A 24,067-nucleotide genomic window follows, 5' to 3' on the forward strand; every position below is an offset into this window, starting at 1 on the left:
ATCGCCGAAGATTAGAAGAAAGAGAGTGAAAAGTCAGGCAGGAAAGTAGACGTCGAAGCGCAAGAGGCGCATCGAACGAAGAGACAGGACGGCGAGGACGGCGCGTCATATACTCGGAATGTGAGAAAGAAGCCGTCTGCGGGACACGTGCACGTGCAAGGCGGAGAGTGATACCTCGACGCGGGGTGGGACCCGCAGAGCCTCGAGGCTCCCCATTCGCTGTCGATAAGAGCAACGTTGCCTCAAGCGCTAAGATTGGAGATGTTGAAAAGCCGCCCGACTCTGCGCGGTGCGCACCGTTCAAACGTTCAACCGCACGTCACATCTCGAAGACTGAGAACCAAAGAGTTAGTACGAGGACAGGGCGAGTCATGTCCAACATGCGGAGACGTACCGAGCAGTCCAATGGGCTAACGGCGGCGAAGTTCGTGCTCTGGGGACTTGCACGGATGAACTCTTGAAAACCGATCTTTGCGAGGACCAGGGCGCGGAGGCAGTGGTCACGAGACTTGCACAATGGCAACACGCGTGCATGAGAATAGGATCCTAACATTGTTCAGGCATAGATGGAAAGCGAGGGCAGAGCAGAGTCGGGATGCAGAGCAGGACACTAGTAGTACAGCTGAGAAGACCGGCGACAACCCTCTTCTGCTCGACGTGGGCTCTTTCGTAGCGTATACGTTGGTCGGTGCGGACTGTGAGCGCAAGTGTGAGCACCTAGTCCTCACTGACACACTCTGCGCTACTCACCCTGGCGTCATTGCAAGCCACGCATCATCTATGTCGTCTGGGAAGACAGACGGCTGCACTTCATTCGTGCTTTCCACTTCTGTGGCATCGGCGAGTGAGCACACTGCAGGCTACGTATCCACAGGGGTGGCGACAGACGGCACGTACCAGAGCACCAAGAGGAGCGTTGTGAGGGTCCGTCGCGACATGTTACAGACATCGTGACAGGTTTGGAGCCGGGCACAGCGCATGCGGGCGCGTCGTGTGCTGTTTTGAGTATATGCGTGCGAGGCCGATGCGAGAACTCGTCATCCTATCATACATGGAGACAACACGGACGAGTCTGTATCGTCATGGAGGGGAACCAAATTAGCCTAGTTGTGTGCAAGAGTGAGGGACCGCGACTCACCAGTGAAGGTTCGAGGGATGATGGTTATGCGGAGAAGAGGATGGACTGGCTGAGGCGCCAGCCCTTGGAGGTGATGGGGGACATGAGGGGACACCTGGGAGGGGAACAAACGACATGGACAGGCGTGACTTTCTTCAGATATCAAAATGAACGTGGTCGAGTTGGTCGGAAGATGTACAGACGGTGTTTTGCCTCCGCTGTGCACCTGGGCGATGCATCCGATACTGATTGACTCGCAAGTGCGCCCAATCCCGAAGCGTTTTCATGAACCTCACGGGGCACAGATAACGCCTTAAAAGCCGTTCAGCTCATGAAAACGCTTCGAAATTGAGGACAGTCGTGGGCGAATCAGTATCAAACACATCGCCCAGGTGCACACCGGAGACACTCCACGGCGTCCGTGGGAGTCTGCGGAGCCAATGTTGAGGCGAAAGGTCGGCGTTGCGAGCGTTCGTCGTGAACATTGTTCGAGGCGCCTACGGAATCAGACGGAGAGCGCTAGGGCTGTAGGCAAAACGCGTTAAAGATCCGTTAGGATGGGCCCAATTGACGGAGGGCCTACCAGCGGCGGGTTTGTGTGGGATTGGCAAAAGAGTGTGGTTGCGAAGGAGTATGCGAAAGTGAAGACTAGGGAACGTGTCAATGCTGGAGATCGTATCCTTGGAAGACGATGTACTCACTGGTCAACGCCAAGTCTAATTTGTGCCGCTCGCGCTCCCCGTGCGTCTGAATGTGAGCCTTGAGGTTGTGTTTTGTAATGTCTATCGCGCACAGTGACCACAGTGTTAGACGGGACGGAGGCGCAGGAAACAGGGTCTTACTCTGACCGCAGCCATGTGGACACGGCACCTTCTCTTCGGGCTCCTGCCCTCTGGGCTGGGCGAGAGCGCGAAAACCGTCCTTGGCGGATAGCGACGGAGAGATAGGGGTGAGAGCCGATGAGGACGACGAGCTCCCGTCGGTGATGCCCTCGGGGCTTGCGGAAGGAGAACGGGAATTGGAAGGGATAAAAGAATAGGGAAGTTTTGTAGATTCGTTTTGTGGGATTATAAAGAAACCAGCGGAGAGATCGCTCCAGCTGTCGGCGATGGACGTTAAGATGTCAACCAGGCATTGCGGGGGCGGCTCGAGGTGCACACCTTCGAGAGGAACGTTTGAGGCGTCCCAAGTATCGCCCGCCCCATCGCCCGGGAGGAAGAAATCGTTGGGGTCCGGGACGTCCATCGCCGGAATATCAAAGAAATATGTGAAGTGGCAACAAAGAGAATAAAACAAAACACAGTGACTCGAAGGGCGAGAGACCACCGCCGAGGGAGATACGCACATTATATACGGTCCGGGCTGCGAGAGGCTTCTCGGAGACGCTCTCTGCGGGACACGTGGATGTGTGGGACAGCGTAACTCGGACGAGGATCGCCTGTGGCATGATAAGAGCATTCGAAGAGCCCGACGGACATCATCGTCGAGGGAAAAGACGCGTTCAGGTCCAAGTCCATGGGCGCGCGAAACTTTTCAACAGCGATTCAGCCGCTCCACGTGACTGCGGCACAGCGCATCATCGCGCAAGCGGTGGCCACTCGAGTTGCTCCTCACCTTGATCGATTGATCATCCGTCGCCCGGCGCCGTCTCCTTCTCTATGTCCCAATGCCACGCCTAGCATGTTCCTCTTCCACCTCCTGGACCATTCCCACCGTCGGATATTGCCATGCTTTCCCATTTGAGTGACATGACTGCTCATTCCATGCATTTCGTACGTGCCTCCTCCCGAGACTAGCGTATTGCCTATCCTAATCGACATGTCACAGATTTCCTCTCGCGCAGCGCGACATGCTGGTTCAATGTACTCTACAGCATTTCGCTGCGCCAAATCAGCCTCGCTGAACAGATCTGGAGCAGTACTCGCGCACCGAGGGGCACCATCACTCCCTCAAGACGTGGCACTTGGACTTCTTTCACGCACACTCTAGACGGGACCGTGAGCGTTGAAGCTTTGGAGACCTGGGGCGCAAGACGCGGTGTCTAGCGATGTGGGCTGCCCGGAGGCCTCCTTGGGAAGGCAGGGCTGGCTAAATACGCGTATTTCAGGAGAGTGTCTAGCTCGCGATGCACTGCCTTCAAACAGCAATCCACTCAGACATCCCGCGCGACCCCGCGGTCAACGCGCGCGATGAAGTGCCGAGCTCTACCAAACCGACCAGTCCGCACTCCGCGCTGGACCCCGCCCAGGCCTTGCCGCAGGCTCTCGCCCCCGGCGACGAAATGCGCACCCCACCGACCCGGGCTCTCCGAGCTTTATGTGGCCCCCCGCGGCGTTCCACAAATCCACAAATACGAAACCGCGCATCGCTCGCGCGCCCGCACCCAGAAGCCCGACCGTCGCGTCACCCCCAACTCTCCGCGCCCCTGCGCATCTCCCAGGCTGCCGCGCGCGACCGCAGCGCACCGCTCACGAGGCCCCGCGCCGCGTCACCCCGAGGACGAGCCAGCCCCCCGGTCCCGCCGGCCCTCGCACGCACCACCCACAAACCCTGCACGCGCGGCGATCGATCGAGACGCGCCCACACCCGTGTCCGCTGGATCCACCGTCGACGTGCCCGGCGGAGATCGCGCGGCGGAGTTGATACGGGCCAGGCGGCGGTGGACGGACGCACCCCGCGATACGCGCGTGCGGAACCCCGCGCGCGCCGCGACCCTACTTCACGCGTGGGGGCTCTTGGCGCGAGGAACCCCGCGCGACCTCTGCGGCACGCCGCGGGCTATGTAGGGCGTCGAAGGGCGGGATCGGAGGCTGTGGGAGGAGATGGAGGTGGGATGCTGGGACGATTTTCGGGGCTCGAGGCTTGAGAGCGCCTTGGGCTGTGCAGTGCCATGCGAAATTGGGCGACGAGCGACACAGATGGGCGACAGTACAGGTTTGCAGTCAATAGAAGCATATATTCAGGGCAATGAGAACATCGGTGCTACCGCAGCACACTTGGAGACGCTGGCGGGGGCCTAACATATCATGAAGAGGACGAGTCATAGTACATGCCAGTCAATACAGACAACAATCACGAGCATCGAGCACTACACTGTATCGTACAAGGAACACCAGACGACAGTTGCAGGGAGGGGAACGTAGACATAGCAGGAGGAGCATAGGTAGATACAAGCACGGGTAGATGGTGGATATACAAGCAAGGAAAGTAACAAGACTTACAACAGATACAGTCGGATTCGAGCGAGACCAAGAAACACCCCTTTCTCCAGATGCCCACGTCTTCTCCAGGACAGAGCGCCATACCCCTCAGTGCCGCTTCAAGCTCAAGGCAAGCCAAGACGGCACTGAGGGGGAGTGAACTTTCCTGGTCAAAGACGCGAGCAATCGGTCTCAAACATCAGCGATATACGACCCCTCTTGAAGTAAGTCCCACGCCATGTTTAAGCCGTCGGTCACCGAAGGCTTGAGGAGGGCGTGGGACTCAAGAAGTCGTATAGTGCTGTTGTCCGCGATCGTTGGATCTGCGAGGGAGGGCATGAGCGTGATGAACGAAGCAAGGACACAAAAAACGGGCTCACCGGGACGACCTTGATGGTCTACTCCTTGTCGACGGCCTTGACCTTGACGTTGGCAGCCTTGACGTCGACGGTCTTGCCATCGGCGTCCTTGCGGCGCGGGGAGCCCAAGTCCGTGTGCTTGGAGACGATGTGCCGGGCGAGGTCGTGCTGCCGGCTGAACGATTTCGTGCACCCCGGCTCCGTGCAGCGGTTCTTGCGCAAACCTTTGTGCACGGACTCGACGTGCACCTTCAGGTTGTGGGACCGGGCGTGCACTGCGACAGGGATTCAAGACGGTCAGACGGGAGTGCGCACGAAAGGACGTTGGCGACTCACTGCTCCCGCACTCCGGGCACTGGAGCCGCTTCGTCGTGTCCTGGCGCCGACGCTTCTTCGTCGGCGCGGGGGTCTCGTTGCGGGGGGCCTTCACGGCGCGCTGGCGCTTCCTCGGTGGAGACGTGGGCTTGGTGTCGACCTCGACCTGGATGTCGTATGGAGTCGAAGGCGGCGAAGGGCTGGTGGAGGAGAGCGGGGCGATGGACACCTCGATCGCCTCCACCCCCTGCGACGGGCGTTGGGTTATCTCACACGCAGCAGGGATCTGCTGCGCATGCGACTGCTCAGCGCCATCAGCATATGGCGTGAGGTCGTACATGCTGAGTTGCGGGAATGCGGGGGGCTGCTCGTACCCAAAGCGGAAGTCGAAGAGGTGGAGTGCGTCACTGGTAGTGCCAGGGCCATATGGCAGCGACTTGTTGAAGTCGTCGTGGTCCATGAGGGTGGGAGAGCCTACTAAGGTGCTCTCTGACCGCGACGGAGACAGCATGGGGAAGATATTCTCCAGGCTGGGGGTGGGGGAGTTGGAGAGTGGGGAACAGTAATATTCGGTGGGATCGAGCTCGAGGAGGCGCGGATCGATGTGAGCGTCGGGAAACAATGACAGAAAATCAGTCCCGGGCGGTGGAGGGACCTGAGGTTGGAACTGTTCTTCGAGGGACGCCATTGAAAAGTCGATGTCGTAGTAGAGGGGGTCGCAAAGGTTTCCCGGGAAATCATCGGGAATTTCGGATGAGGGGTCATTGGGGTCGTAGGTCGCGTTCATGGCAGGGTATCGGTAGTAGCAACGGACGGGTGTGGGCGGGGGCTGGGAGCAAACGCGTCGACTCGGTGTGGGACTTATCTGCGCGCGTAGACGCCTCTCAAACGGCTTCCGCGCCCACGCAGAGGACCCCGAACTTTGCCCTTTCTTCTCGCCCCTTCAGGCAGCCCAGGTGCCCGTCCGCAGGATCCTCTCCCATCCAGGAAGGACATGCTTCGGGTTCTGGCACGGCCGCCCGCCGCCGGTCCGTGCACGAGTTCGGAGCGAGCCAGGGTGTGACGTTGGGCGGCGTTGCGCGCGGTCGGCGGAAGGACGCGTGGCCATGGGCGAGGGAGAGTATGAGATCGAGGCAGCTCAAGGTCGTGGTTGTGGAATGCGCAAGAGGACGAGGTGAGACCGATGGACGAAGTGGCGCGATCGCGGAGATCACGCTTGAAGCCTTGAAGCTTGATCACGGCCCCGACGCGACGCGACGCGTCGCGCTTGCGGCTCCCGCGGCTCATCGTCATCGGGGATGAATATCCATAGACGCCCATCGCCCGTCCAGCACCACATGGTAGAACTCATACATATTTCCGTGTTGGCAGCGTGCGTACGGCTACATACGTATAAACTACAACAGGAGCTGTTCCGACGAATACCTAATACAAGAGAATCTGTTGCGTTGTGCCTCCTTCCGTTTCTTCTACGACCTCTCGCCTGGCCGTGACAGCGGGCGGCGAGCCCATTCTGTTCGCTTTGCTTCATCTTCCTCGTCGCGAGGCCCATCGCGAGGCCTTGCCGGGCTTCCTCCTACGCTTGCTCACTGCCAGCCAAACGCACCCCCGGGCGGGCCCTGGTGGTGGTGCCCATGGCCGTGCTGGTGGTGATGCTCATGGTGCGGATGCCCATGCGCTCCAGGCATGTCGGGATCGGGGAAGCCAAGGGGACCCCCTGGAGGTGCGAAACCTGTCGGACCGCCCGGAGGCGCGAAGCCGGCAGGAGGGCCACCAGGGTACGAGGACTGCCCCGGGTAGTGGCTCCCAGGGACGTCGACCGACGGGAAGCCAACGGGCGGCGATGGCGAGTAGCTCGGGGCGTACCCGGGGTTGTAGCCAGAGTTGTAGCCCGACGGAGGTCCTGGAGGGGGCCCGGGCGGCGGCGCGAAGCCTGAGTACGACTGGGACGGGGGCGGGCCACTCGGGGGCGCGAACGAGGATTGAGGGCCAGGAGGAGGCGCGTAAGAGGATGATGGGCCGGAGCCGGGGAAGGAACCGCCAGGGTTGAAGAACGAGGCAGCCTCGCCCGAAGTCGGCGGCGGCGGGCCCGCGGAGTGGGAGTGGGAGCTATGAGAAGGCGTGCTCGCGCCAGGGTACCCGCTTGGACCAGAGCCGCCACCCGGGAACTCTGCGTCCCTCCCGAAGCCGGTGTTGGGCCCGCTGAACTTGCCGAGCAAGTTCTGCGCCTGGCCGAAGGCGGACGTCGCCTGCGAGACGCCGGGGATCTGGTTCGTGTAGCCCTGGATCTTGTGCTGGGCGTTGAATCCGCCTTGTTGCGCTTGCGTTCCCTCTCCTGGGCCGTGCTCGGTGCTGCCAAGGCGGATGTTCTTGTGGTTGCGCACGCCATCCTTTGAGAGACGACGAAGGATCTCGTGCTTCTGGTTTCCGAGGCCTTCGACCCAGGTGCGCATGTAGTCGAGCATCTGACGCTGGATCTGACTGTTGTTGTCCTGAAAGTTGGGATGGAAGCTAGAAGCGAGCCTATTTATGATCAATTCAGAGGACCAGGATGTCGGCACGTACAGGCACTGCAGAATGTCTTCGGTGACATGGTGGATGTTTATCGACGTGTCATCCCAGGCCTTCACTACTGAATTCGCAGTATGGATCTGCATGGGGTTAGAATAATCCACGACGCCATATGCACACACTTACCAGGATGATCTTCCCCAAGCGGCCCGCGGGTTCGTTCAGGATTAGGTTCTGAAGCGCTATGAGCTGCTATCCCTCATCAAGCAGAAACCAGCTCACGAAGTGATCTTTGCTAAGGAACGAGTGGGTGGGGTCAGACTGGAAGATGATTAGAACCACCTCGGCAAAGATAGAGTCGAAACGGCTCACAGAATGAGGATTGTTGAAGACCTCGAACTGGTCAGCCGAGTTGATCACCTCTCCCGATGCTTGAGAGAGGCCCGACGTAGCCTGCTTGAGAATTGGCCTCAAGATCGGCTGCATTTGCGGATGAGTTAATATTGACAACAAGGAAAGCAATGGTCTCTACCTCAAGCGTGGTGAAGACGAAGACTGAGGGGCATGAGTAAAGCATCTTGCAAGACGTTGTACGACATACCCGAGATGGAATCCATGAGCTTCTCGATCATCGGACCCAGACCGGGAATCCTCTCTGCATCGAAGAAAGGATCAGAGGAGTAATATGATCCACAAATTAGGCAACAAACCGATCGTCTTCTCGATCTTCTTGACAACTAGATGTGACGAGTTCAGCCAATCCGTCAGCTGGGAGCGGAAAAGACGTACCGGAGTCCCTAAACTTGAGCACTTGCCAGAGGCTGGCGTGAAGTTCTTGTGGGGTCATGTCTTCAGGCCGCTTCCCGCCCTGAGCCGGACCATCGCGAATCCGCTCGCAATTCTGCATCTCGCGCTCCAAATCGCTATCGTTGCCGCCAGGAATCGCCGACAGCAATGAGCGAAGGGAATTTCCCGGCGTCTCGCCTCCACGGGTATTCGAGCCCGACTTGGCTCGTGCCTTATCCAGTTCAGCGTTGAGGTCGGTAACAGATGCTTGACTCTGTGATCAAGGTGAGCATGCAAGTAGGAGCATCTGCCCGTGGCGACTCACGAGGTGATCGGTCGCCTCTACAATCAGGTATCGACTTAGTGACATCAATCAAGGGACGGTTGATGTGCTTACCCCCGAGAAGACTGTGGATGAAGTCACTCGAACCGAAGGTACCTGCTCTTTGGTGAGCATACGGAATGCAACGAAACTTTAATGCCATTTACCCGTTACAATGGGGGCGACCATCCGACCGTCACGCGCTTGTATCCGGACTTGATCGCCAACATGAGTGAAGACGTCGTGATATCCGAACATCACAAGCGAGAGTTCGCAAAAATTGGAGTGCGCAGGGTAATCCTCGAGAGTATGAAGCTTCAAATACAGAGTTAAGCTCTGAAACCGAGAAAAAAAAAACCATCACGTACTGCTTGGCCAAGGAGACGGTACGATTCGTAGGTATCCACCTTGTTCCCTCCCGCACGGGCTTGACGGCCAATCTGAATGCACCTTTCTAGAGTGCGCCGTACGAGTGCCTTTGATGTGTCCCATCCGCCATTCTCTGGATAGGCACATGTAAATATATACCCAGATATGACCAACAGACAAAGCGTACCATTTCCGATGTAGTTCTTCATCCCTGTGCGAGGGTCAATATCCAACTCCCTTTGCTAATTGGTATCAGTCAAGAAATAAACCGGTATGTGGATATCTGGCTCACATCTACAGGGGGTCGCAACTTCGGATGATATTGCCGTGCATTGTCGGGATATCCCTTAGGGTTGTCGATGTGCTCGGTCTATGCATAAGCGTTGGACGGTCAATCGGTATAATCGCATGAAATATACTTCAAAGAACGCACCGGAAGGTAGACACCCAGACGATCTTCCGTAACCTCGAACTCGTTCGTGGCGTACCCGTGAGCCTGAGTAAACAATAGTGTCACTTCGTGCTAAAGATAGAGGGGGGTAATCTAACCAAAAAACCAAGGGCCATGCAAAGGTTGATGATCGTCTGCCAAGAGTTAGTACGGCCTGGTGATGAAGCGAAGGATGCATACTTGAAGCTGCAACTTCTGCAAACCAGCTACATCGACGGCCTGCGTGCACGTATTTCAGCACTCTGGAGTGTCGGTGACCATCACAAGCGCATGGCTGACCTGACTGTAGTCACGGAGCCAATTTCTGGTGGCGTCATTCCATGATCAGGGCCGCGATTGCTTGGGAGTACAGGAAGACTGTGGATGACGCACCCGAAGTACACGCGTTTGATATCCAACCCCCCAAACTTAGATCCGCCCTTTCCAATCAACGCTCCAAGCGCGAAACCTCCGGCTTTCTTCGCGACTTCTTCGAGCGAATCTTCCTGGCACACCAAGGAGGGTTTAATCGGTTGGGAGATGCCGCGCGCACCAGAGATAGACAAAGCTTACAATATCACCATGGCGGAAAGCCTTGCCCTCGAGGAACGCGAAGCTGTCTCGCGAACGCAATGAGCCCTTACACAGCCCCGATGTAGTCGCGAAAGGCCGTACCTCGGAATGTTGCCCGCGCCGAAAGCGTAAACGCCCTCACTGGGGACGCAGAAGATGATAATGCAGAGGACGAGTAGCAGGAGATACCCGCCGGAGGAGGACATGGTGGAGTGAAGGGAAGTGTACACCTCTGGATCTGAGGCGCTGTGCGACTTGTATATGAGTGGCGAGCGCGATCATCCCGGAAGAGTGGGTGGGCGTTCTCCGGCCGCGGCGCTCTCCAGCCCGTGACGTCAGCAGCCACCGGAGTTGGGAGATTTGTGCTCCGACAGGGGCCTCGCCACGGTCCCCCCCGGACCGTCGACGGCGCTCGTAATCGTCCAATGTATGGGGCGCTTACACGTGCATCGCGGGGCTTGTTCCGTGACACAGTCGTATAAAAATCTCAGAGTCGGCCCACTCTCCTCACACTCCTTCCTTCCTCTTTTCCGCGTTCAGCCGCCCCCTTCCAGTGAGTGATTCAACTTTGGCTTCGGCGTGCTTGGTGGGTGCCGACGTGGGTGTACGAGGGCGCACCACTGCGCACGCTGGCACTCGCCCGTTTCCTGACGCGCCTTTGCTCGCTTTCTCTTGTTCGCTCGACGCATGCTGGGGCACGTTTGCTGACCACATGCGCTTCGCCACGACAGCCTCCCCATACATACCCCAAAATGGCCCCCGCTGCCACGACGAACAAGACCTACGCTGACGGCCGTCAGGGCCAGCGCATCGAAAACTATGCCAAGTTTTGGCAGAAGGATCTCGCGACCGAGAAGGGCGAGGACACCGACAACCGTCTCGCCAACTACACCGACGTTATCAACGGTGAGTCCTCTGTTCCAGCTGTACTGCGCGTGTTGCTGCGGAGGGCGTGAATGGGTTTTGCACCGTGATGTCTTCCCGTGGGCGAGATGGGGCTGCGCGGGACGTTATTTTGGGTATGAGTTGTGCGGTGCCTGTCTTTACCCCTGGGAGCCTGGGAGCAGCGCGCGCGCATGCAGTCTTCGGTCGCCGTGTCTATATACTGACTCCTCACGCAGGCTACTATGATGGCGCAACAGGCCTTTACGAGTATGGATGGGGCACATCCTTCCACTTTTCACGCTACTACAAGGGTGAATCCTTCTATCAAGCCCTCGCGCGCCACGAGCACTTCCTCGCGTTCAAGATGGAGCTCAAGCCCGGCATGCGCGTTCTCGACGTCGGCTGCGGTATCGGTGGACCCGCGCGCGAGATCGCCCAGTTCGTGGACGTCAACATTGTCGGTCTCAACAACAATGACTTCCAGGTTGGCCGCGCGCGCAAGCTCACCGCGAAGGCGGGTCTCTCGGAACGCGTCACCTTCGAGATCGGCGACTTTATGAAGCTCTCGGAGAAGTTCGGCCCTAACTCCTTCGACGCCGTTTATGCCATTGAGGCTACCGTTCACGCACCGTCATTCGCGGGTGTGTACGGCGAGATCATGAAGGTGCTCAAGCCCGGAGGCGTCGTGAGTACCTTATCGCATTGCCACTTATCAGAGAGACGACTCAACCTTGTGTGTTTTTAAGTTCGGTGTGTACGAGTGGGTGATGACAGACAAGTGGGACCCGTCGATCCCGGAGCACAAGGAAGTCGCGCACCAGATCGAGATTGGGAACGGTATCCCTGAAATGCGTCCCATTTCGAACGCACGGACGGCGCTGCGCGAAGTCGGCTTCGAGATCGAGTACGAGGACGACCTCGCGGACCACAATGACGACGTGCCATGGTACTACCCGCTCGAGGGTGACATCTTCAAGGCGCAGACCATGTGGGACGTCTTCACCGTCTGGCGGATGAGCTCGAGCGGCAAGTTCGTTACTCACCATGGGCTGTGGTTCATCGAGAAGTTGGGCATTGTGCCGAAGGGCACCTTCGAGGTCGGTGAGACGCTGAAAATTGCGGCAGATGCGCTCGTTAAGAGCGGTCGCGAGAAGGTTCGTTTGTTGTTCCTGGTTATGGCACGTCCTGACCCGACTTCTCTTCAGCTCTTCACGCCCATGTACCTCGTCGTATCGCGGAAGCCGAAAAACTAAGTCGAGCTTACACTACTACAGTACCCACACTAGACTATGCTATATACCCCGCATAATGTTGTACTCGACAAGTCTCTCCTTTAGGCTGCTTTCGGGTGCTCTGAATCTCTTATATCACAGGGTGTACTAGATCCAGGCCTAAGCCAGCTTTGATCCCAGTTGTAGAGCGAGAAGTCAGTGCTTTCGGGTCAACAATCATACCATGATAGATGTTTCAGTGAGCCACAACAAAGACAACGCTCTGCACTTCAACTCATTCCATCTGTGTTTGTGTGCTTTCACATCTACTCTAGGATTCGGGATGTGTCACGACATGTCGGCGATTGCTTGCGTCCGTGGCCGTACGCACGAAGCGAGCCCACGATATCGTGATGAAAAACTCGTAGGGACGCTGGCTCTTGGGATGTATATGCCTCCACCGGGCAGTATGCGCCGATGACCGACATCCGTCATCGAGGCTAAGGAGAGTTATCGCACATGTGCTCACCGGAGACGGCGACGAGAAGGCCCCGACGGGATCTTGACCGGCTCGCCACGCATCATCTCGCTCTTCTAATTTCACCCGACCCCGGCAGCATCATATTTGGTGTTCCACGTTCGCCGTTGAGTCCGGTGGCCGTACGTCCGAGTTGGATGCCACATGGGCGACGTTCTGTTCGAGGTCGAGAAAGGAGATATACCAACGTTGTACCAGCGCGCTCGGAGTCGCCTCGTTTCACCCACGCCGCGCGCTCCTACTCTTCGATTCCTCTTAAGCTTGAATCGCTCCGCGCCCACGTCTGCGTCCTCTCTTCATCTACGCGCATCCCTCTCGCTCTACGCACGCGCATATAACGACCAAGACTTGCTACCCAACGACCATCAACGATGACGACCCCCATCCCGTCCCCGCCTTCTCTGCCGTTCATTGGCAACATTGCTTCAATCGACCGCGAGGTTCCTCACCGCTCCTTTGAGCTTCTCGCAGACCAGTATGGGGAAATATACAAGCTTAACATGATCAGTGCGTATATGCAGTCTCTTCTAACGCGACACTTCTAAGCGCTCGCGCGTTCCTCTCTTCATCCGCTGCCACCATGATCTCTCCACTGGCCCCGCATATATGCGCTTTTCAGACCGGACCACCATCATGGCCAACTCCTACGAGCTTCAAAACGAGCTTTCCAACGAGAAACGCTTCAAGAAGGCCGTTATGGGCGGCCTGGTGCAGGTCCGGAACGGCACTGGGGATGGGCTGTTTACAGTGCGTATCCCGATGCTTCCCTACACCTGCACGTCTCGCGTTCTCCCCTGTGGTCCCTACGCCACACGCAATCACCTCCGGGACTTTCCACACCGGCCGCGCACTGACCGCGAAGCTTCTCTTCACGCGCGGTCCCATCTCGCGTGCGCGCGCGCGCGCGTCGGATGCCATCGCCGCCGTCGCACCTTCTCCGTTCAGTCCGGGACTTCCCTTATCGCTCGTACCTGCCGCCGGCCCATATCTGACCACAAACGCGACAGGCATACAATGAAGAAGAGAACTGGGGCATCGCCCGTGAGTTCTCTCATTCATTTCGAGAAATACGCTTACGTTGTCATTGACGTTGGGCGGTTTCCGCAGATCGCCTGCTCATGCCGTCGTTCAGCACGGCGAAGGTGCGCGACATGTTCGACGACATGACGGACATCTGTGATCAGATGATCAAGAAGTGGGAACGGTGCGCGTCCCGTTCTCGTCGTCCGCGGTGTTTGGGAACCCCCGTTCTGAATGTATGAACACAGGTTCGGCCCGCGCGTGACTATCGAGCCTGTTGAGGACTTCACGCGCCTCGCGTTTGACACCATCACGCTCTGCGCGATGAACTATAGGCACGCGCTCCTCTCGAGCTGCATGTGCTAAGTGTATCGTCTGACGCGAGGTTCACGACAGGCTCAACAACTTTTACAAGGAGTCGACGCATCCGTTCGTCCAGTCGCTGGTCGACTTCCTCATCGAATGTGGCCAGCGCGCGAACAGACCGGGGCTTGTCCAAAGCATGATGTACGGGGCTAACGCTAAGTACGAAGCGGACATCAAGGTCATGGAAGACCTCTGTAACGAGAGTACGCACCGTACTGTTCGATACTAGCCGTGACGCTAATCTCACAATCTGTCAGTAATTGCGGACCGTAAGGCGAACCCTATCGATAAGGATGATCTGCTCAACACCATGCTGAATGGTGTCGATAAGAAGACGGGCAAAAAGCTGCCAGACGAGTGCATCCGATACAACGTAGGACAAATGGCTGGACAGCGCGTGTGCGTGCACTGACACGTGTGGGCGTAGCTTCTCACGTTCCTCGTCGCGGGTCACGAAACAACATCGGGGATGCTCACTTTCACGCTCTATTACCTGTGCAAGAACCCTGCGGCGATGCGGAAGCTGCAGGAGGAGGTTGATGAGGTGCTCGGTGACGAGCCCATCCGACTTGATCACATTGGGAAGCTCAAGTACACCTCGGGTAAGCCACTGTGTGCATGATTATTCCAGGTACTGAATGCATGCATTGACCTGCAGCGTGTCTTCGCGAGGCGCTCCGTCTCGAACCTCCGGCAACCTCGCGTGTAGTAGAGTCGCTCGAGGACACGACCGTGTGCGATGGCAAGTACGCCCTCAAGAAGGGAGATAAAATCGCCATTCTGGCGTCCCGGACACAGACTGATCCCAAGGTCTGGGGCGAAGACGTACGTCGTCTCGAGTAGCAATCAGAGCCTTAATCTCACTTAAACCCCTCCAGTCACGCGAGTTCAAGCCCGAACGCGTCTACGGCGAGAACTTTGAGAAGCTTCCAGTACGTGTCTATATCTATCTTCGGCAAAATGCTCTCTCATTCTCCCTATCTAGCAAAGCGCCTGGCAGCCCTTTGGGTACGGCATGCGTGCATGCATCGGGCGCCCCTTCGCCTGGCAAGAGGCGCACATCGCGCTCGCGACCATCATGCAGAAGTTCGACATCGTCCTCGACGACCCCTCTTACGACCTCCAGCTGAAGCAGATGCTCACCATCAAGCCCAAAGGTTTTCTCATTCACGCCATCCCCCGCAACCGCACCACGACCCCCCTCGGAGTCGCACCGACCTCGGCCCTGGTCTCCGGGCCGCAGCAGTCGCGCGCAAAGGTCGATGCCCCCGCCGTAGCCACATCTGAGCTCAAGCACAAGCTCAGCGTCGTGTACGGCTCAAACACGGGCACGTCCCAGACGTTCGCTCAGCGCATCGCGAGCGCGGCGCCCGCACATGGTTTTGCGGCCTCGCTCGGCACGCTCGATTCGATTTCCGCACACGTGCCTACGGACGGCCCACTCGTCGTGGTCACCGCATCGTTTGAGGGGGAGCCAGCAGACAATGCGGCCCACTTCTGCGAGTGGCTGTTCAACGCCGAAGGCGCGGGCAAGAAAGAGTGCGAGGGGGTCAAGTACGCCGTGTTCGGATGTGGAAACAAGGACTGGGTGCGCACGTTCCAGCGTGTGCCGCGGATGATCGACGAGAAGATGGAGGAGCGTGGCGGGAAACGGTTGTTGGAGCGTGGAGTGGGCGACGCGCAGGCAGCGGAGTTCTTTGAGGTCTTTGACGACTGGGAGGCGAAGCTCTGGGAGACGCTTGTGAAGGTCAGCTTGGCCAACGAATCGTTGGAAACGTTCGCGGAGCTAACAAATAATTGCGGTTCTGCAGGAGTACGGCGTGGAGATCGGCGACAAGGCAGCATCTGCCGTGAGCGGTCTGTCGATGGAGACGGTGTCCGACGGGAAGGAGAGGGCCTCGAATCTCCGTCAAGCGGATGCCGACCTCGGCAAGGTCGTGGAGAACCGTCTGCTCACTTCGCCAAATGCGCTGAATGAAAAACGGCACTTCGTCTTCGAGTTGCCCGAAGGTATGACGTACCGCTCTGGAGACTATTTGGCAATCCTGCCAACCAACCCTGAGCGGGACGTTCACCGCGTCATGGCAAGATTTGGGCTGTCGCCTGAGCAGCAGGTGCGTCCACGTTTACTTATGACATGATTATATATCAACGTGATTTTCCACAAGATCAAACTGGCTTCTGTGGGTCCGACGTCGCTCCCAGTCGACAAGCCCATTTCCATCTTCGCACTCCTCTCAGGCTACGTCGAGCTCTCTCAACCCGCAACCACGCGCGACCTCCGCGTTCTCATGGCTACCGACTGTCCGCCAGAAACCAAGTCTGCGCTTGAAACGCTCCTCGCCTCATACTCAGCCGAGATACTCGCACGGCGCCTCAGCATCCTGGATCTTCTTGAAGCGCACCCGGCGCTCGCTCTGCCCTTCCCCACCTACCTTGAGCTCCTTCCCGCGATGCGTGTCCGCCAGTACTCGATTTCCTCCTCGCCCCTCCACGACGCGCAGCGCCCGTCGCTCACAGTCTCCGTCCTGACCGCACCCTCCCTCGCGCGTGGCGCGGACAAGGACGCGGAGCTGTTCCTCGGCGTCGCGTCCAATTTCCTCGCGCGCCTTCGGCCCGGTGACGTCGTCCAGCTCGCCGTTCGCGCCTCCGCAGGCGGCGCGTTCCACCCCCCGGAAGACCCCGCGGTGCCGCTCGTGCTCTTTGCGGCGGGCTCGGGCCTTGCGCCGATGCGCGGCTTCCTGCAGGAGCGCGCGCTGCAGAAGGCGGCCGGACGGGACGTGGCGAAGAGCCTGTTGTTCTTTGGTTGCCGCGCGCCTGGAGAGGACTACTTGTACATGAGTGAGGGCGAGGAGCTGAAGAAGTGGGTGGAAGCGGGCGTTGTGGACGTGCGCCCCGCGTTCTCGCGTGCGTCGGAGGCGTCTGCGGGGTGCAAGTATGTGCAGGAGTGAGTATTTTTGGTTTGCGTGAGGTTTTCCCGCACTGATCGTTTGGCGGTCGCGCAGTCGCGTGTGGCACGACCGCGAAGAGGTCCAGGACATGTTCAACAACCGTGGGGCGAAGGTGAGTCGGTGCGATCAGTGTTGAGAAAGCGATATCTGACCAGTCCATTTCTCACCCGACAGTTCTTCACGTGTGGCTCGAGCAAGATCGCGCAGGGGATCAGGAAGGCGTTGACGAAGATGATCCAGGAGGCGCGACCTGAGTTCGACGATGAGCGCGCGGCGGAGGCGTTCGAGAAGGTCATTCAAGGACGATATGCGACCGATATCTTTGAGTGAGCGAGGTCTGTATGACGGGCTGAGAAGTGAGCGACGTTTGGGGAGACGAGTTGTATGATACTGAGATTTGGGACACTACCGAAGCTGAAGCTCTTGACCTGAGAACTTGTGAGCGGGACGTTGGCAAACAAGAGCGTCGATGCTACGGCCGGGTGAAAGAGCGCCGAGTGATGGCGAAAGAGGGATGATGCTGGTTCGAGGACACGTCCTCGGTACACCGCGAGGGCCAGAATCACGGCGCGGAAAGCCGGATGCGTAGCGCGCGTAGCGGACGCACGTCGACGTTCCTTCCTTGCCGCTCACCTCCACCCCGGTCATTCTCCTTGACACACCTTCTGTCACTCCTCGCGCAACTATGTTTCCCCTGGTTGAGATCTCGGACCGTCTCAAAGTTTAGTTTTCATCAATATGGCCCTCGAGCGGTCACTCGGCAAGCCAATGGATGGCATACAGTGACCAACAAACTCTGGTCCCCGAAGAACAAATTGTCGGACGCTACCTCTGCGTGTTACGGTCACTTTGCGCGCCTAGACCATCGCGCGCTCGGAGCGCTCACGGACCGTCTCGCGTAGATTATCACGCCCAAGCCAAGGGCAGCACGCGCGAGCAGCCACTCGCGCGTGCATCATCGCGGCCTTTGTATTCTCCTCGTGGTACTGTACAGTAGTTGATCTACCTATATATACGCCACAGGAGCTGGGGACGCACCCCAGCTTCAAGTTGGTACGTTTACCACCACCTTTCGTGCGCTTCGCCCGGAAGATTCCCGCGCTCAGCGCCCGCTACAGGTGAAGCCGTATCACTGCGGGAAAACTCGAGGCGGCGTCATGGGGCTCCGTCGGGATCACCCCTCACCGCCGACAGTCTTGCGCATGGTATGATTCGTCCCTCCAAGCATCGCTCGCAGAATCTGCATCCCACCCGAGAGGATGGGATGACCGGGAAGACATCGTACGTCCACGTCAGTGCCGTCTCTCAGGGGTGCGCAGAGCGACGAGAACGTGCAGCCAGTCTCACGAACGTATGCGCAAGGTGCTGATGCTGTTGGCCGTTACCCATGGCATCCTCGGGGTGAGACCAGCCCGTTCTAGTCTCCTCGCCCGGCCACACCTACCCCGGTGCTTGCCCCTCAAGACCATGCGCCTGGCACTTCGGGCGTGAGATGCGGTGCATGTGTGCTGACAGGGCGTCCGGCAGCCGGCAGAGGAGCGGGGACGAGATGACGCTCGACTGCTTCGGACAGCACTGGTTGGTTATGCACACCTGCGTCGTCTTCCTCTGTCCACTGTGCAGGTAGAGGAAGACGAGGTGCAAGTCGCAGCCACGCAGCATATACGCCGCAGCAGGTGCGCATGAGACATGGTATTGTCTAGAGGGCCTGGGCGTCGCTGCTCGGTTCGGCTCGGTCCTAGATTGCCTACTCATCCTCTTTTCGCTCTATCTTCTAGTCCAGGGTCCATGTTCGGCATTGTTGCTCTGTAAGACAGCGATTTCATCAGGAAAAACCCGAATCCATAATGAGACGTTACTGAGGCTTGTGAGGGCTAATGAGCTGGATTATCGCATTATTCAGAAGTATTATTTTTCGCTTACCCCTCTGCTAATGAGAGACCATTACACGGAGAATGAAGAATTAGTCGTGAAGGTAGGCCCTCACCAGATGCACTTAGTCTCACTCATGCCCGTAGATCACTGCTTCAGGCACTGGATATCGAGTAGTAGCACTCATCACACGTAAAATATAGCGCGATTATGACTATGAATTCAAGGTCTGACACAGACCAGACCAGTATCTAGCGACAGCGACATAGATGTACCTATCAACGGGCGATGATGGCACAATGTAAACGAAACCAGGTGTTGTAAGTGCGTGCGTAGAGACGGAGAACTTCACACGGTCCTAGTAGAACTCATTGAACGTGCGGACCTCCTTCGCGGGGTATGGCCCGCTGGGCGCGCGCGCGAATACAATGCGCACGCCACTCGCGCCTGGGACCACAGACGAGCACTCACGCCCGCCACCGCCGCTACCACTGCGACCAACGCGCACGCGCACGGGCGGCCCTCTCAAGCCTTTCGCGCACCGCCCATCTGCCAGTCCTCTCGCGGACCATATCGAGCGCGCCACCTTCGACGGCGCACAGACGTGCCCCTGACGCGGGAGCGGGCCGCGTACGCCAATCGGAGGAGAGGGAGGTGTGGATGGGTATGGATAGAGGTTGGATGACCTCGATGTGGTGGTGCAGAGGCGTCGCCGGCACTAGGCGCAAAGCAAACGCAAACTAGAGTCACGCGAGGGATGTCTAGCCCACAAAGACCAAGTTAACATAGCTCTACATACATACAGGCAATTGAGATACTCACCTAGCCCACAAAGACCAAGAGGTCGAGATGAGGGCTAGGACACGAAGTGCAAGTGCTAAGAGAGTCCGCGATACGGGCGCTTAAGCGCGGGAACAACCTTCCAATATAGTAACAGGCAGAGAAAAGGCAGAGAAATGGCGAAAAATAATACATAGGGTGAGTCCAGAGTCCGTTCCACGACATTACCCCCCTCCTAAAACCCATCCGTCCCGGATGGACATGATCCTCCCCTCCTGCCAGTCTTCCTTCTCCGTTTCTGCATGCTCAGGGTGCTCGACCCTCCTCCATGGCAGAGCGGCGAATAGAGTCGCAGATATCTTGCGAGGCGCGTTGGGATTGCGCTCGTAGAACTCTGCGACCTTCTCTGGGGCATTGGCGACATTCGCCGCTGGTTCCCACGAGTCGTCCCCCTCTCCGTATCCCTTCCACCGCACCTGGAACTGAAGCCGGCGGTTGAAGAACCGACTGTCCAGAATCCTCTCCACCTCGTACTCCTCCTCTCCGTCCACTTCCACTGGCTCTGGCGGTGGTGCTCGTCGCCCGTTCACCTCATTCCCTCCATACTTGGACAGCCGATCCACATGTACGACCGGGTGGATCTTGAGCGTGGGTGGGAGTTCGAGACGATAGGCTAGGTCACCCACGCGTTCGACCACCTTGTAGGGTCCCAGCTGCCGGACACCAAGCTTGCGCGTTGCCTGGTGCACACTGATGTCTTTTGCGCTAAGCCAGACCTTGTCTCCGACTTCGAACGCCTTCCGATCACGAGGGTGTTCCTCTGCAAAGTGGACCTTCATCTTCGCCTTGCCTGCGCGCAGCACTGATTCAATGTCCTTCTGTGCTTGGCGCATGCCCTCTAGACGATCCTCGAGATGAGGGAAGCGAGTATCTGTTCCCACTGGTACCGTGAAGTCTGGCTTGTACCCGTACATGACCTCGAAGGGTGTGTGGTTGTGCGCAGAGTGGATTCGGCTGTTCAGCGCGAACTCGGCCGTTGGCAGATAGCGTACCCAGTCGTCTTGCCGTTTGCGTACGAACAGGCGCAAGTGCTGCTCTACTTCCTGGTTCGTTCGCTCGGTCTGTCCGTTAGACTGAGGGTGGTACGCGGTGGTGAGTGCATGTTCAATGCCGAGCTTGCTGTAGAGTTCGTGCATTACGCGGGCGGCGAACTGGGGACCACGGTCCGACACGATCTTCCGAGGGACACCATGTAGGCGGAAGATCTCGCGGTAGTGCAGGTCGGCAATGCCGGCAGCATCGACGCTGTCGCGTGTGGGGAGGACGTGACACTGTTTGCTGTAGTGGTCGACGTACACCGCGATGGCGTTGAACCCTTCGCACTCTGGGAGCCCGGTGACCAGGTCTACTCCCACCACCTTCCAGGGGGCCTCAGGGACGTCGTGCGGATGCAAAGTGGAGCGTGGATGTGGAGCTGGCTTGTAGCGCTGACAGCGCTCGCAGCCTGCAACGTACTTGGCCACGAAGAGCGCCATCCCAGGCCACCAGTAGTGTCGGCTGACGAGCTCAAGGGTGCTGCTGCGTCCAGGGTGTCCAGCTGTGACTGAGTCGTGGCATCGCCGAAGAACCTCTCGTCTGAGCTCTGGGTCGGCTGGCACGTATAGGCGACCTTCGTGATACACCAGGCCCCCGTGCTCTTCCCACTCGGCTACTCCACTTGCCATCCTGCGAGGCGGCGCTGCAAGCCCGCTTCTAACCTCCACTTCGCGCTTGGTGCACTCACGGATGCGTTGCTCGAGCAGATCGGTGTCGCTGCAGATGGTTGCGGCTAGCTGAGCGAACCGTTCTGGCTTGAGTACGACCTGCTCCTGGTTGTCCTCCGCGTCCGTGACCTGATGAGTGGGGAGACGTGAGAGAGGATCTGCCTGCGTGTTCGTCTTCCCAGGCTTGTGGGTGAGGACGAAGTCGAAGCGTGCCAACCAGATTGACCATCGCGCTTGCCGCCGTGAGAGATGCTGAGCAGTACGCCAGTACTCGAGGTTCCGATGATCCGTGATGATCTCAAAGGGATCTGGAAGGCCCTCAAGGTAGTGGCGCCAGTCCTCCAATGCTCGGATGATCCCCAAGAGCTCTTGGTCGTAGATCTCGTAATTGCGCTCTGCATCCGACATGGACTCTGAGCGGAACGCGATCGGGTGCCATAGGCCGTCGGGGAGCTTCTGGAGCAGAACACCACCCGTTGCGAATCCAGAAGCGTCCACCTCGAGTCTGGTGGGTCGATCTGGTGCCCATGTAGCGAGAACCGGTTCGCTGATGAAGGCGTCCTTGAGCGCGCGGAATGCCTGACGCTGCGCGAACTCCCATGTCCACGCGACGTCCTTCTTCGTCAAGTCGTTCAAGGGACGAGCCAGCCTAGCAAAGTCCTTGATGAAGCGACGATAGAAGTTGGCAAATCCAAGGAAACCGCGCAGATCTCGCAGGTTACGAGGATCTGGCCAGTCACGCACGGCTTTGACCTTCACCGGGTCCATGCTGACCGAGCCTTGACGGATCACCAGCCCCAGGTACTCCACCTCCTCCCGCTCGAACTCGCACTTCTCAGGGCGCAGGTAGAGGTCGTGCTCCTCCAACCGCTGAAGTACTTCATGAACCAGTCGACGGTGCTCCTCTAGGGTGTCCGTGAAGATGAGGATGTCGTCCAGGTACACCGCTACCTTGCCCTGCGCAATGAGATCCGCGAAGATCGAATTCATCAGCGCTTGGAAGGTGGCCGGCGAATTGGTGAGCCCGAAGAACATAACCTTGGGTTCGAACAACCCTCGGTTAGTGACGAAGGCAGCCTTCCATTCGTCACCCTCCTTGATCCGGACGTTGTGGTACCCCCAGCGCACGTCGAACTTGGTGAAGTACTTCGCTTCTCGCAGCCGGTTCACAATGTCTGAGGCGAGAGGAAGCGGATAGCGGTTCTTGACAGTGACGTCGTTCAGCTTCCGGTAGTCCTGTACTAACCGGAGCTTCCCGTCCTTCTTCTTGACAAAGAAGACTGGAGACGCCATGGGGGACTTAGAAGGTGTGATGTATCCCTTGCGCATGTTGTCCTCCAGGAACCGATCCAGCTCCTCCTGCTCGTTCAGCGGCATGGGGAAAACCTTGGAGCGGATCGACTCAGGCGCATCAGGCTTGAGGTCGATCGCATGGTCGTAAGGTTTCGACTCAGGGAGACGCTCTGATTCGACCTCGGAGAACACCTTAGCGTGGCGTCGATACTCCTCCGGGACCATCTCCTCGAACGTCTTCTGAGGTTTCCCCTTGTTGGCAGCCTCTGCCAGCTGCGTCGAATAGGTGTAGCCCGCCGCACACCACACCTCCTCCCTCGCATCCTCCAACACTCCTGCCTTCTGCCACTTCCGTCGCTGTGCCCGGTTCGCGTTGATCCGCTCGAACGCAGGTCGTTCCTCCTCGTCCTCGTCCGTCTCAATCCGCATTTCTCCCTTCTCCCAGTCTATCTCCGGATTCACCGTACGTAACCAAGGCAAGCCAAGAATCATGTCCTCTGGTCCCAGATCTGTAACTAAGAAATCGAGACGCTCGCTATATGTACCCATACCTAACGTAAGCCTTGTGAAATGCGTAATACTACCTGCTTTGTTCTTTGTACCGTCGATATTGTGCACTGTGATCTCCTTGAACAACGGGTGCACCGAAATACCATGCCTATCTATGAACCTTTTACTAACAAAAAGCGAAGTCGCGCCAGAGTCAATCATTGCTGCGGTCTTAACACTCTTATCGTTTCCTTTTACTATCACGCTAGTGCGAAAGTGCGAACCAGATCGATTTGCTTCAGGTATCGTACAGCTATCTACCGTATCGTATGCGCTAGGTACAGGTTCAGGGAACGAAGAAGAAGAGACCTTTGGTGGGGGCGCCGCTGCCGCAGCTCTTAAGCGGGCCCGTTCGGAAAAGACTTCTGGAGCAGTTCAAGCTCGCCACGGAGGATCTTCTGCTGCTCCGTCATCTGCTGCATCTGCTCCAGGATTGCGTTGATCCCCTGCACGTTGGAGTTCGCCGTTGAGGTCGACGCGACCGGGCTGTCCTCGGTGGTGGCTGCAACGCGCTGCTGACCGCTCAGGCGTGGCTTGCCCAGTGCCTTGCTCTGGCAAACGCTCTCGCGATGGCCACGGCCTCCGCACCAGCGACAAGTCTCGTTCGAGTGGTTGCCGTCCTTCTTCTGGTGGTCGGTCGCACCACAGCCCCAGCACCTGCCGTTCATCGACCGCCTGAACTCGCTCAGCTTGGCAGCATCAATGTCCATCGCGTCGGGGTCACGGGACATGCGCATGGTCGAGGGAGTTGCCACAGATGCGAACTGCCCGGTGGCGGTACGAGGGACAATCGGGGTTGCAACAGACTTGCCCTGTTCACGCGCACGCTCAGCTTTGCGTGTGCGAATGCGCATGTC

The 24,067-nt window shown here is 58.1% G+C and overlaps 4 protein-coding genes across 4 annotated transcripts; 2 read left to right on the plus strand and 2 right to left on the minus strand.

Moving 5' to 3' along the window:
• Positions 1-4,715: 4,715 nt before the first annotated feature.
• Positions 4,716-4,946, minus strand: BXZ73DRAFT_41392 (uncharacterized protein; the record flags this gene model as incomplete). Its single annotated transcript, XM_048018762.1, has 1 exon — positions 4,716-4,946. A coding segment is annotated over one exon (231 nt), but the record flags the coding sequence as incomplete, so codon positions are not given.
• A 1,631-nt stretch (positions 4,947-6,577) lies between these two features.
• BXZ73DRAFT_41549 (heterokaryon incompatibility protein HET-C) lies at positions 6,578-10,188 on the minus strand (the record flags this gene model as incomplete). The annotated part of the gene is made up of 22 exons (XM_048018791.1): positions 6,578-7,502; positions 7,557-7,642; positions 7,689-7,736; positions 7,785-7,823; positions 7,875-7,982; positions 8,035-8,057; positions 8,104-8,157; positions 8,213-8,239; positions 8,292-8,562; positions 8,614-8,630; positions 8,686-8,730; positions 8,778-8,925; positions 8,979-9,112; positions 9,167-9,221; positions 9,272-9,349; positions 9,413-9,475; positions 9,529-9,564; positions 9,611-9,649; positions 9,710-9,734; positions 9,803-9,915; positions 9,983-10,025; positions 10,085-10,188. 22 exons carry the CDS (start codon positions 10,186-10,188, stop codon positions 6,578-6,580), a joined length of 2,481 nt encoding a protein of 826 aa, XP_047881187.1.
• A 546-nt stretch (positions 10,189-10,734) lies between these two features.
• On the plus strand, positions 10,735-12,120 carry BXZ73DRAFT_41776 (delta-sterol C-methyltransferase; the record flags this gene model as incomplete). The annotated part of the gene is made up of 4 exons (XM_048018837.1): positions 10,735-10,888; positions 11,104-11,552; positions 11,614-12,021; positions 12,073-12,120. 4 exons carry the CDS (start codon positions 10,735-10,737, stop codon positions 12,118-12,120), a joined length of 1,059 nt encoding a protein of 352 aa, XP_047881188.1.
• An 867-nt stretch (positions 12,121-12,987) lies between these two features.
• On the plus strand, positions 12,988-17,283 carry BXZ73DRAFT_88161 (bifunctional P-450:NADPH-P450 reductase; the record flags this gene model as incomplete). The annotated part of the gene is made up of 15 exons (XM_048024852.1): positions 12,988-13,123; positions 13,236-13,363; positions 13,624-13,657; positions 13,724-13,820; positions 13,885-13,971; positions 14,033-14,205; positions 14,260-14,375; positions 14,430-14,604; positions 14,661-14,827; positions 14,881-14,934; positions 14,988-15,749; positions 15,814-16,116; positions 16,171-16,949; positions 17,008-17,065; positions 17,128-17,283. The coding sequence occupies 15 exons, from the start codon at positions 12,988-12,990 to the stop codon at positions 17,281-17,283; spliced, it is 3,225 nt and encodes a 1,074-aa protein (XP_047881189.1).
• Positions 17,284-24,067: the final 6,784 nt, after the last annotated feature.

This window comes from Epithele typhae (genome assembly GCF_022376455.1).
Source record: "Epithele typhae strain CBS 203.58 chromosome Unknown BXZ73scaffold_6, whole genome shotgun sequence".
NCBI lineage: Eukaryota > Fungi > Basidiomycota > Agaricomycetes > Polyporales > Epitheliaceae > Epithele > Epithele typhae.